We start from the raw sequence: 12,286 nt of genomic DNA on the forward strand, positions 1-12,286 counted from the left end.
CTTTAATACAAAAACGCACATGAATGAATGAATGAATGGCGATTGTAGAAAGCAAAAGCCGAATCTCAGACATTTTGGGTGCGATTTAGAAACCCCGGTTGGACGCATTTTTTTAAGTCCAAAAAGAGGACATATCTGGGTAAAAAAAGATGTATGGTTACCGTACAATAGAAAGCTCACTGCATAGATGCTGAAATATCTTTTGTAACATTATAAATGTCTTTACTGTCACTTTTAAACAATTTAATGCATCCTTGCTAAATAAAAGTATTAATTTCTTTTGGGGGGGCAGCACAACTGTTTTAAACATTGATAGTAATAAGAGCAAATCAGCATATTAGAATGATTACTGAAAGATCATGTGACACTGAAGACTAGAGTAAACAATACTGAAAATTTGTTTGTTTTTGTTTTCTAGGTGAATTTGGCTCTGTGAGAGAAGCTTTCCTCAAATCGGAAAATAACTCTGGGCAGAAGGTTGCTGTGAAAGTCTTAAAAAGTAAGTGTACTTCTAAAATTATTGATTTAATGAGCTGTTAGATGTCTGTGGTCCATGATATTGGTGTTGCCATTGTTTCTGTGCATTGATGTATCTCCCTCTGTGCTCTTACAGCTGACATCAACTCATCCAGTGACATTGAGCAATGTCTGAAAGAGGCTGCCTATATGAAGGACTTCCATCATCCCAATGTCATCCAGCTCATTGGTTAGTGCATACACTCCTTTTTTGCTTGACCTGTGGATTACAATCTGTTTGCTTTAACATATTAAACAAATATGGTTGTGATTTCACTCCCACAGGTGTGAGTCTGCACAGGAGGGCCCAGCAGAGACTACCTGTTCCTATGGTGATCCTGCCCTTCATGAAACATGGAGATCTCCACACGTTTCTTCTCATGTCACGTCTCGGAGATGAACCTTTTGTATGTTTATTATCTGTCACTTCCTCAAATGCATACACAGCTACTGTGGATGTAGATGCTATAAAGTTGCCTCTTGTTTTTGCAGACTCTCTCTCAGCAAATACTTATCCAGTTCATGCTGGATATTGCTCGAGGGATGGCGTATCTAAGCAGCAAAAACATCATCCATCGGGATTTGGCTGCACGCAACTGCATGTGAGTTGTCTCATGTGCATGTAACAGGAACACATATTTGATATACCTTAATATTGTCAATTAATCACAAAGTCTTTTGATTTAGTTTAAGTATAATCTTTCTCATCATCTGCATCCTCAATTTTAGGTTGAATGAAAACATGAGCGTGTGTGTAGCAGATTTTGGTCTCTCAAAGAAAATCTACAGCGGTGACTACTATAGACAAGGATCTGTCTCTAAGTTGCCTGTAAAGTGGATTGCTTTGGAAAGCCTGGCAGATAATGTCTACACAACACAGAGTGATGTGGTAATGAACACTAAATCTTTAATATTAGTATTTAAGATTTTTAGATTATTTAAAAATGTCCCTTTTAAAGGGATAGTTTACCCAAATGTCAAATACCAAAGATATTTTAGATGAAATTTGAGAGCTTTCTGACCCTGCATAGACAGCAACACAACTACGTTTATCTCCTAGAAAGGTAGTTAGGACATCGATAAAATAACCCATATGACATTAGTGATTCAACCATAATTTTATGAAGCTATGAAAATACTTTTTGTGCTTAAAGAAAAAATACATTTTCTAACAATTTCTACTAGTGTATGTGACCTTGAATGTGGCAATACCGTTGCTGTCTATGTAGGGTCAGAAGGCTCTCGCATTTCATCAAAAATATCTTAACTTGTGCTCTGAAGATGAGCAAAGGTTTTATTACGGGTTTGAATGAGAAGAGGGTATGTAATTATTGATAGAATTTTAATTTTTGGATGAACTATCCCTAAATATATTTGACCACAGAATTAACAAACAAAATCTAGTATCACAGAAAGCCATGTAATACATTAAGGTGACATTTTCTGAAAACAATGCTCATGATTTCTTTACATGTGTATGTAGCACTGGTAAATATTTTACTGTGCCTGGTACTAATGTTTTTTGTTTGTTTATTTATTTTGGATTAAGTGGGCATTTGGTGTGACCATGTGGGAGATCATGACTAGAGGCCAAACACCTTATCCAGGGGTGGAGAACTCAGAAATATATGAGTATCTTATCAAAGGAGAAAGACTCAAACAGCCTCCTGACTGTCCTGCTGACATGTAAGTTTTATTAATTAATATATCGTCACCTTAGAATTATAAGGTTCTATCTGCATTCTGAGAACCATTTTTGTTTTCTAAAAAAAGGCCCCAAATGTATATAGCTTAAAAAAGAAACATCAAATAATGTAAATAAGTTGTCACAGAATAAGAATATGTGAATAACTCAATTTTGACAAAAATGTCAGATAAAACCTTATAATTCTAAGGTGACTATATCATATTTTTATAGTAGAGAAAGTCTCCAAAATGCATTCCTTTTTGCTTTTATTTGATCAAAGACTGCATCTGTTTGATACAGAAATACAGCAAAAATAGTAATATTGTGAAATATATTTACAATATGAAATATCAGTTTTTTGTTTTACTATAAATTTATTTCTGTGATACAAAGTTGATTTTGTCAGCATTATTTCTCTAATCTTCAGTGTCACATGATCCTTCAGAAATCTTTTTAATATGCTGATTTTTGTTTTAATTCTCTAGAAATTTAGATTATTGGAGTATGTTTTGTTACAGTTTTTCTGCTTCAAAATTTCATGTTAAATTAAATGTTTAACTTGCCATTTGTTTGAGAAATTTACTAGCAAGGTGTACACATCCCTCTTTCAGAATCTGCAAAACGATCGATCATAAAAAATGCATGTTGTTTTTTTTGTTTTTTATTGACCTGAATAAGATACTTCACATAAAAGATGTTTACATATAGTCCACAAGAGAAAATTTACATACCTGTTCAAAAGTTTACATCCCCTTGATTCTTAATACTGTGTTGTTACCTGAATGATCCACAGCTGTGTTTTCTTGTTGATTTTTTATTGATAGTTGTTCATGAGTCCCTTGTTTGTCCTGAACAGTTAAACTGCCAGCTGTTCTTCAGAAAAATCCTTCAGGTCCCACAAATTCTTTGGTTTTCCAGCATTTTTGTGTATTTGAACCCTTTCCAACAATGACTGTATGATCTTGAGATCCATCTTTTCACACTGAGGACAACTGAGGGACTCATATGCAACTGTTACATAAAGTTCAAATGCTCATGGAAGGAAACGCAATGCGTTAAGAGCCAGGGGTGAAAACTTTTGAACCGAATGTGCTCGAGTGTGTGTACATGTGTACATTTTTCTTATTTTGCCTAAATATCATATTTTTTAATTTAGTACTGCCCTTCAGAGGCTACAGAAGATACTTACTTGTTTCCCAGAAGACAAAATAAGTTAAATTTACCCTGATCTTCAAATTCTCTTAATGCATTATTTTTCCTTCTGGAGCATCAGTGAGCGTTTGAACCATCTGTGATAGTTGCATATGAGTCCCTCAGTTGTCCTCACTGTGAAAAGATGGATCTCAAAATCAAACAGTCATTGTTGGAAAGGCTTCAAATAAAGAATACAAACAATAACATGCATTTTGTTTGATCCCTCTTATAAAAATAATTAGCAGATTCTGAAAGGAGGATGTCAACTTTTGACCTCAACTGTAATATATAATTATTCCATCTTTTCTCACTTCCAGTTATGAAATCATGCACAGCTGTTGGTCTCCTGTCCCAAAGTGTCGCCCTAGTTTCCAACACCTCATTGACCAGTTGGAGCTCTTGTGGGCGAAGCTAAGTCCAGCTCCTGTAAAAGAACCGCTGCTGTATGTGAACCTGGAAGAAGAGGATGGAGAACAGGCCTCTGGGCCGGCGGGGACCCGTAGCAGTGAAGAGTCCTCATTTGGTGTCCCGTGGCAGTGTGTAGGTATAGAGGAAGATGAAAAGGACTGGCTAATGGTGTCAACAGGAGCTGCTCTTGCTATTGGGGGAGACTACCGGTACATCATTGGCCCGCAAGGTAGTGGTATTGATGAAGAAAGCAGGCAGTCTGACGACGGCCTGTCTGAGGATATCAGGGACGAGGAAGAGGATGTTATCATTAATGTGTGATTTTTGTTGTTAGTTTTCCTAATGCTTACATAATCTAGTAGGTTATGATTGCACAAGACTCTTTTGAAAGAACATTGAGTCTGTAAATACATTCCTTCATCGTTTTACTGGTGAAATTCCAGGAATAATGCTTAACACAAAGAACTGTTCTCCATGCTAACTCTAGAGGCATGACGTGGACGTACAATCAGCTGCTAATACCTTTTAGAAACATGATTTGACACTTTTATTTCAATGGTAATTACTAATTATGACTGTAGCAAAGCTAGTGTTTCAACAAATGTGATGCTTAGAGTCAGATTTGTGATTTTTAAAGTGTAAAATGTACATATTTGTGCAAATGTGTCTTTACTGGTACAGTGCCAGCATTTTTTGTGTTTTGTGCAATACCAGTCAAAAGTTTTTGAACAGTAAGATTTTTAATTTTTTTAAAGCAGTCTTTTCTGCTCACCAAGCCTGCATTTATTTGATCCAAAATACAGCAAAGGCAGTAATATTGCAAAAAAATATTTTTGCTATTTAAAATAACGGCTTTCTATTTGAATATATTTTAAAATGTACTTTATTTCTGTGATCAAAGCTAAATTTTCAGCATCATTACTCTAGTCTTCAGTGTCAAATGATCCTTTAGAGATCATTCTAATGTTCTGATTTGCTGTTTAAGAAACATTATTATTATTATTATCAATATTTAAAACAGTTGAGTACTTTTTTTCAGGATTCTTTGATGAATAGACCAATCCAAAGATCAGCATTTAAATGAAATAAAAAGCTTTTGCAACATTATTCACTATACCATTCAAAAGCTTGGCGTCAGTGTAATATTTATATTAGATAATATATATAGAAATAAATACTTCTGTTTAGCAATTTATAATGGTATAAAAGATGTTTATTTCAGATAAATGCTGTTCCTCTGAATGTTCTATTCATCAAAAGAAACCTGAAAAATTTCTACTTAGCTGTTTTCAACGTTATAATAATAAATGTTTTTTTGAGCAGCAAATCAGAATATTAGAATGATTTCTGAAGGATCAGTAATGAGTAATGATGCTAAAAATTCAGCTTAGAAATCACAGGAATAAATTAGATTTTAAAATATATTCAAATAGAAAACAGGTATTTTAAATAGTAAAAATAGTTCAGATTTTTACTGTTTTTGCTGTATTTTGGATTAAATAAATGCAGACTTAAAAAAAAAAAAACATTAAAAAATTACTGTTAAAAAACTTGACTGATAGTGTACGTGTGAAGTGTCAATCACGTCCTGGGACTCACATATGTGGTGCCTTCGTTTTTAAACAGTTTCTGCACATTTGTTACATTGCATGAAGAAATTCCTTTGGATTTATAATGCATACTATGACATAAGCTCAGACTGTCATTGTTATATTTGTACTTAAAGGAATGTGCCGGGTTAAGCTGCGTAAGCTGTATGATTACTGAATTAATTCTACGGAACAGTGTTTTTGCAGCAGGAAAACACATGAAAGATTTGCCATCAGTTTCACTTCTGATTAATAATGGCCCAGAAAACAAGTCACTCATCCAACAGCTTTTAAACCGGATCATTGAAATCTTTTTTAGAGCATTCTGAGGATGGGATATCAAGGGACAACTGGTTTTATTATGTGCAAGTTATTTGTGTCTTATGCTGTATGTTATGATTACTCAAACATCAAGTATTGCAGTAGAGAATGAAAGCTTGTTTTTGCTAATTGTGTTTTGAACCAGTTAATGAGTTGTAGATGAGCTGTGTGTATGATCTCTTCAGTGGACGTTTCTAAAATCATTTTTGTGTTTTAGTTCATTACTGTACACTGTACAACTCAGTTTTATCGTGTTAGGTCATGTAACAAACTTGTATGTGTCATATGTGTTGTAAATAAATTTGACACATTCAGTGTTAATAACCCTTGTAAGGAAGGCTCCTGCTCATCTCAAATGAATTAAATGAGCAAAGATGTAAGCATGAACACCTACCATGAAGTCTTAGAAACAGCTTAAAAGCTATACATATTTCAAGAAAAGTCCAGAAAGTAAATATTTTTTAATGCAAGCTAAACTTGGATTTTTTCCCTTTTTTCCAGAGTAAAAAAAAAAAAAAAAAATATATATATATATATATATATATATATATATATATATATATATATATAACAAATAGCGAGAATGTTGCACAAAATAGCAATGTCTGAGATCTCAATGTTGACGGTCTGGTTTTTAAAACTGTGAACTTGTAGAATTATTTTCCAGATTCTAGACTCAAAAAGTTTATGCTTGTTGGGGTTTTAGAAAACAAAATAAAATGACCATACAAAATCTGTTTTTTTATTTAGTACTGACCTGAATTAGATATTTCACATAAAAGATGTTTACATATAGTCCACAAGAGAAAATAATACTTGACTTTATAAAAAAATTACCCCATTCAAAAGTTTACATACACTGTTTTGTTACTTAATTGATCCACAGCTGTGTTTTTTTGTTTAGTGATAGTTGTTCATGATTCCCTTGTTTGTCCTGAACAGTTAAAACTCCCCAATGTTCTTCAGAAAAGTCCCACAAATTCTTTGGTTTTTCAGCATTTTTGCGCATTTTAAGCCTTTCCAACAATGATTGCATAATTTTGAGATCCATCTTTTCACACTGAGGACAACTGAGGGACTCACATTCAACTATTACAGAAGGTTCAAAAACTTACTGATGCTTCAGAAGGAAACACAATGCATTAAGAGCCGGGGGTGTAAACTTTTGAACAAAATGAAGATGTGTACATTTCTCTCATTTTGCCTAAATATCATATTTTGTTTTCATTTAGTACTACTCCCCAGAAGCTACAGAAGATACTTGCATGTTTCTAAGAAGACAAAATAAGTTAAATTTACCCTGAACTTCAAATTCAAAACGTTTTCACCCCCGGCTCTTAATGCATTGGGATTCCTTCTGGAGCATCAGTGAGCATTTGAACCTTCTGTAATAGTTTATGAGTCCCTCAGTTGTCCTCAGTGTGAAAAGATGGATCTCAAAATTATGCAATCATTGTTGGAAAGGGTTCAAATACACTAAAATGCTGAAAAACCAAAGTTTGTGGGACCTGAAGGATTTTTCTGAAAAACAGCAGGCAGTTTTAAAAGGGACTCATGAACAACTATCACTAAAAATGCAGTGACAACACGTCAATCAAGCATATGTAAACTTTTGAACAGGGTCATTTTTATAAATTCAACTATTATTTTTTCTTGTGGACTATATGTTAACATCTTTTATGTTCAATATCTGATTTAGCTCAGTACTAAATAAAAAATAACATGCATTTTGTATGATCCCACTTATTTTTGGTAAAATAATTAACATTTAGCAGATTCTGCAAGGTGTATGTAAACTTTTGACCTCAACTGTATATATATATATATATATATATATATATATATATATTCTCTCTGAAATTGCTCTTATAAGTGATAACTGAATTTCTATCATAATCTGGCAACCCTGTCCCTGATGGGATAGAAATCTCTTAAATAAGCTTATTTAAGATTGTCTAGTCACCAAACACTTAACATTATCAAATTAGCATTACTTCCAAATTGTGAAACTCTATAAAAAAGGATTTTTTTCCCTTCTTCTTTTTCACTGAGGTGGTCCATCACCCTTTACTCTGCAATGCACCAAAATACTAGTGTTCTCTTTAAGTCAGCAAAATCCTAAAACGTACAGTACATTAATAACCTATATCATTGAAAATGCATTTAACATGTCTCGTTTTAATAGGTTTTACATAAATAAACCCCTTCTACCGTTATACAGCTGCCTGACCTCCAACAACGAAAACAAGTAACGCCAAACAAACGAGTGGAAAGCATGTTTAATGGAGAACTGGCAATGCTCTGAAGAAAAGAGCATTGGCAGCATCATGAACAAAACTTCCTTAGTCTCGAAATCCACGTGTATGATCCCCAAGATGACTAATTTTTGTATTTCTGCCTCGTGTGTTGATGTAAAAGAAAGGGCGTTTACGTAACGACGATAATCGTCATTCGAATAAAAACCGATGCAGTGCGACTGAGTCGAGGGCAGCCATGATGACGTAAACAAAGGCGTTAAGTGAACGCATGCGCGGTGCAACCAGCGAGCCTCATCAGTCAGAGGCAGCGCCTGCGCACGGTGGTCGCACGCGGATGAGCGTGCAATGTTTTGAGCGGCGACGTGCTGACGTCACCGCACGCACGTAAACCTCGGAGGGTGAGACGCACGGTGTAATAATGTGAGAAGGGAGAAAGAGAGCATAACAGCATTAACGAAGACAGGAGAGAGAGTATGCTAAATATGCATTTCTTATTGACAAAAGGTAACAGTCTAATCCGGATAAAGCTGTATCTGTTAAAGAAATCGCGAAAGTCGTCTGAACAAGGGTGTTTTTCGTTGTTACTTCGTGTCCAGAGCAGATCATCTCTCAGCGCGCTCGCATCAGATTCGCCCGCCATTCGAGATGTTTCGACGTGCACGCGCCATCCGCGCCAACTTTTAGTTCTCGGGCCTATTAGAGACATGCGCCATCGACGAATGTAACTCGACGCCCGTTACACAAAAGGTGACTGAAACTCCATTTCTTGTCTTTGAATGGACAAATAACATTTATGTACGTCGGTTGTTGCCGCGTTTACTCACCTGTGAGTTAGGTAAAATAAGCAGTCTAGTCATGATGTTGTGGTAAACGACTAGTTTCTGAGCCGTCTCGGTATTCATCCGCACTTCGCGTTACAAATGCGTTTGACGATATCATCTAGCTTTTAATATTATCACAGATGTGTATTAAAGATTGGACTTGTTTTGCGTTTTCAAAGCATGTGGCTAGTGTAATGTCATGGCGTTGTCGATGCGTATTTTTGAATATTTTGCATAAATACACATGGCGGTATATAACGCTAAATTGTACATATAATGTTTTTGAGCATCTTATTCATAATTTAATATAACATATATTAGAAGTTTATGCAACGTACATTATGCTAATTGTTTCGTCTCACTCTAGCACCTCTGTTAATAAATAATAACATGTATTATTATTTTAACCATTTTTATAAAAATAAATAGTAAATCATTTGTAATTAATAATGCATTTAAACTGCTAAAACATTTTGTCTGCCTGAAAGACAAAACTTGTATGTATTTGTTTGCATTTTCGCTTTTTCGTGCGTAAATGGAAATGGAAGAAACCGTTTAAATGATGCTCACATGGGATGAAGAGGTGAGATATAAGTAGCCAAATAAAAGTTGTTTTATGTTGCATAGTGTATTGCCTCATGGAGGCTGACATGTTGCGATCACATGACCAGAGGAACATTAACACTTACTGTTAAACAGTATATAGTACATGATGTGAGTGGCCCCTAATTATTAGTAAGAATAAATTGGAAATTATGTTCATCAGTTGAGTCCCAGCTTTTGGTAAATGAATCAACTTCTAACACATCTTTGTGGTTACAGTTAGCATTGACCACAATTTGGTGAGTTCTTCCCACTGTTATGAAAGTGAAGTGACTGTAATTACACAGCACAAAGACAATGCAAAGATTAGATAATGGGATGTTACATTCTCATATTGTAACAATAATGTTCAAGAGTTTGTGCCATATTATGAATATAGTCATGCAGCAGAGTGACTATATTTACAATGCAGCATGGCCTCAATGCTGTATTAATTTTGGAAAACTGTTACTAAGCTAGTAGTTTTTTTTTTCATTATTAATTACCCAGTAATATTTATGGTCATCACTTTAAGAAAATTAATAATAAATAATAGTATTTAAAAATGCAATGCTAAATATAGTAGTTTTGACCAATCAGAAGCCAATAAGAATCCATATATATTTATTACAGGGTGTTAGGGTTAGACTTTTATGCATTTGCCTAGTGTATATTTGCAGGGTGAAAAGCAATTTAAAGATTCATACTGTCATACTCAGTAGTCTTCACAGAAGCTTTCCATCATTTTTTTTTTATATAATTCTGTTTATAACTAAGTTCAATTGTTAGGTAGTTAACTGTCATTTTGGGTGTCATATGACCTGTTTTAAGACTTTAGATTCTTAAAAATATTCTGGATGAGAAGAGCCAGGCCAAGTCATGTCACACGTAGGACAAAACGCATGCATCACAGATAGAAATCTTAGTTGAGATGACAGTCAGTGTAATCACCATACAGACAAAAGGGAAAAAAGGGTTTTGTACTTTTTCAGAAACAAGTGTTATCTTTGAGCTTGCAGGAAAAGTGATGTTTATTACAATTCTCCAAAGTTTTGTTTTGTTAAAAATGTCATGCAAAATCTGTGTATATTGTTGGGCTGCACGATTAATCGAACAATGTTGTGAGGCGCGTTTAGTCAATGAAGCCGGTACTTTGATTAGTAGTAAATCTCCATCACGTGCGTTCAGCTGGAGCGGCAATTAATACACAGAGACGTAAATCACTGACAAGCAGATTTGGGAGGTTTGGCAGGTTGGAGCTAAACTCAGCAGGACATCTTGCCTATCGCTTCAATATACCGTGACTTTGTTTTTAAAATGATGCCACTAGTGGCACCAAATGGAATTGCAAGAATAATAATTATTGTTTCCCCAGAGGTTTCCTTGTGTTTTTTTAACAGTGTCACAATAAATCGATTCTTGTATCGGTTTTGCAGGGTTTTTTTTTTCCCCCTAATGCATTGCGATTCTCTCTGCCCTGTTTACCCTAGTGCATTTTCGTTTTAACAGCATTTTAAAATGAAAAGATCCTCGTTTACACTAGCATTTTTACTGCACTTCAGAAACTATCTCCATCCACACTACACAACCAAAAAAGTCTCAGTTTGGTCTATTTACACTAAAGCGCAACCCTTGAGTTTTCAAACTAAAATGGGGTCTGCAGAATGTCTTCGTTTTTTTTTTTTTTTGAGGGTCGAAAATGCTGGGTAGTGTAAATGACAGGCGTGACTGTAGCAAAAGTTATGCGTTTTAAAACAAATGCATTGGTGTAAACGTAACCTTAGCTTAGTTTTTGACAGCAGATGGCACTCTAGGCTAGTTTTCAACCACACACAAATTCTTACGAAGAAGAGCACTTTATATCAGTGGTTCCCAACCACAACCCCCCAACACAGCACATTTTGCATCTCTCCATTGTCTGACACCCATTTCAGGTCTTGGAGTCTCTACTAATAAGCTGATTATCTGAATCAGGTGTGTTTGACTAAGGAGACATGGAAAACATGCAGTGTTGGGGGGCCTCCAGGAACGTGGTTGGGAACCACTGATTTCATTGATTTAATGTACTTGCACCTCGGCTTTTATGACTTTATTATTGTAAACACAGCCCACTGTGAACACTCTTGTAATTTGCTTCAACCTTTTTGAACTTTATGAATGGTTATTTAAAGGTCAAGTGTTGTGTGTGTACGGAATTGGAAGCAAGCAGAGTACGGCTGTTTCTAAAGCACGCAGTGCCATCTGCTGTTAAAAAGTAAACTTAGAATCGATTCAAGAGAGAATCGTGATGCCTTGGAAAAATGCAGAATATATCCACAAAAATTGATTTATATTAAATTCCAAAATTGAATTTGAAACAGACACACTGTGATCAGATCATAGAAAACAATTTAATTCCAAGTGGAAACAGGATGAAAGTCATTCACTGGTTGCCGTGGACTGTTGAAGGTACCATGGCAGTATCTTTTATCGGTTCCCCTTCTTAAGGAAACAGATTCCCAGGAAGTGCTGAAAGTCTTCTTGGTAACAGTTCCTCCATATGTTTACAGTTCCTTTTGACTTGAATGTGACCAAACACCAAGGCTTTTCATTTATGGTTTATCCCTAACCAGAGGTTGACTTTCTAGGTACAAGGTAGCCACCTTCATATAAGGTCTTGTTCCAACCCTGCACCTACCTAGCCTTGGATTAGCTGATTTAAGTCTGCACAAAGGTGTTGCGAGGTGGATTTCCATACGCAGGGTTGAATATGTTTGATTAGTATGTCTAGGGCTTATTTAAATGTCCTCACAAGTATTACCTTGAGGCACATGTAATACTCAGAGAGCTCTGATGGACAACCTCTTGTGATGTATGTAATCCAGTAAGCACCATACACTACACACCAGTCTTGTGATTCAAACATTTTTC

The 12,286-nt window shown here is 35.2% G+C and overlaps 1 protein-coding gene across 1 annotated transcript in view; it reads left to right on the forward strand.

Moving 5' to 3' along the window:
- Positions 1-6,048, forward strand: part of tyro3 (TYRO3 protein tyrosine kinase) — a 29,615-nt gene extending 23,567 nt beyond the window's left edge. Inside the window, exons 13-19 of the mRNA XM_073826854.1 lie at positions 419-499; positions 614-706; positions 802-923; positions 1,009-1,118; positions 1,246-1,405; positions 2,066-2,202; positions 3,715-6,048. Coding sequence (XP_073682955.1) covers positions 419-499; positions 614-706; positions 802-923; positions 1,009-1,118; positions 1,246-1,405; positions 2,066-2,202; positions 3,715-4,126 — 1,115 coding nt within the window. The 3' untranslated portion in view covers positions 4,127-6,048. The remainder of the gene's footprint in view (positions 1-418; positions 500-613; positions 707-801; positions 924-1,008; positions 1,119-1,245; positions 1,406-2,065; positions 2,203-3,714) is intronic.
- Positions 6,049-12,286: the final 6,238 nt, after the last annotated feature.

Source organism: Garra rufa, chromosome 21 (genome assembly GCF_049309525.1).
Source record: "Garra rufa chromosome 21, GarRuf1.0, whole genome shotgun sequence".
Taxonomy (NCBI): Eukaryota; Metazoa; Chordata; class Actinopteri; order Cypriniformes; family Cyprinidae; genus Garra; species Garra rufa.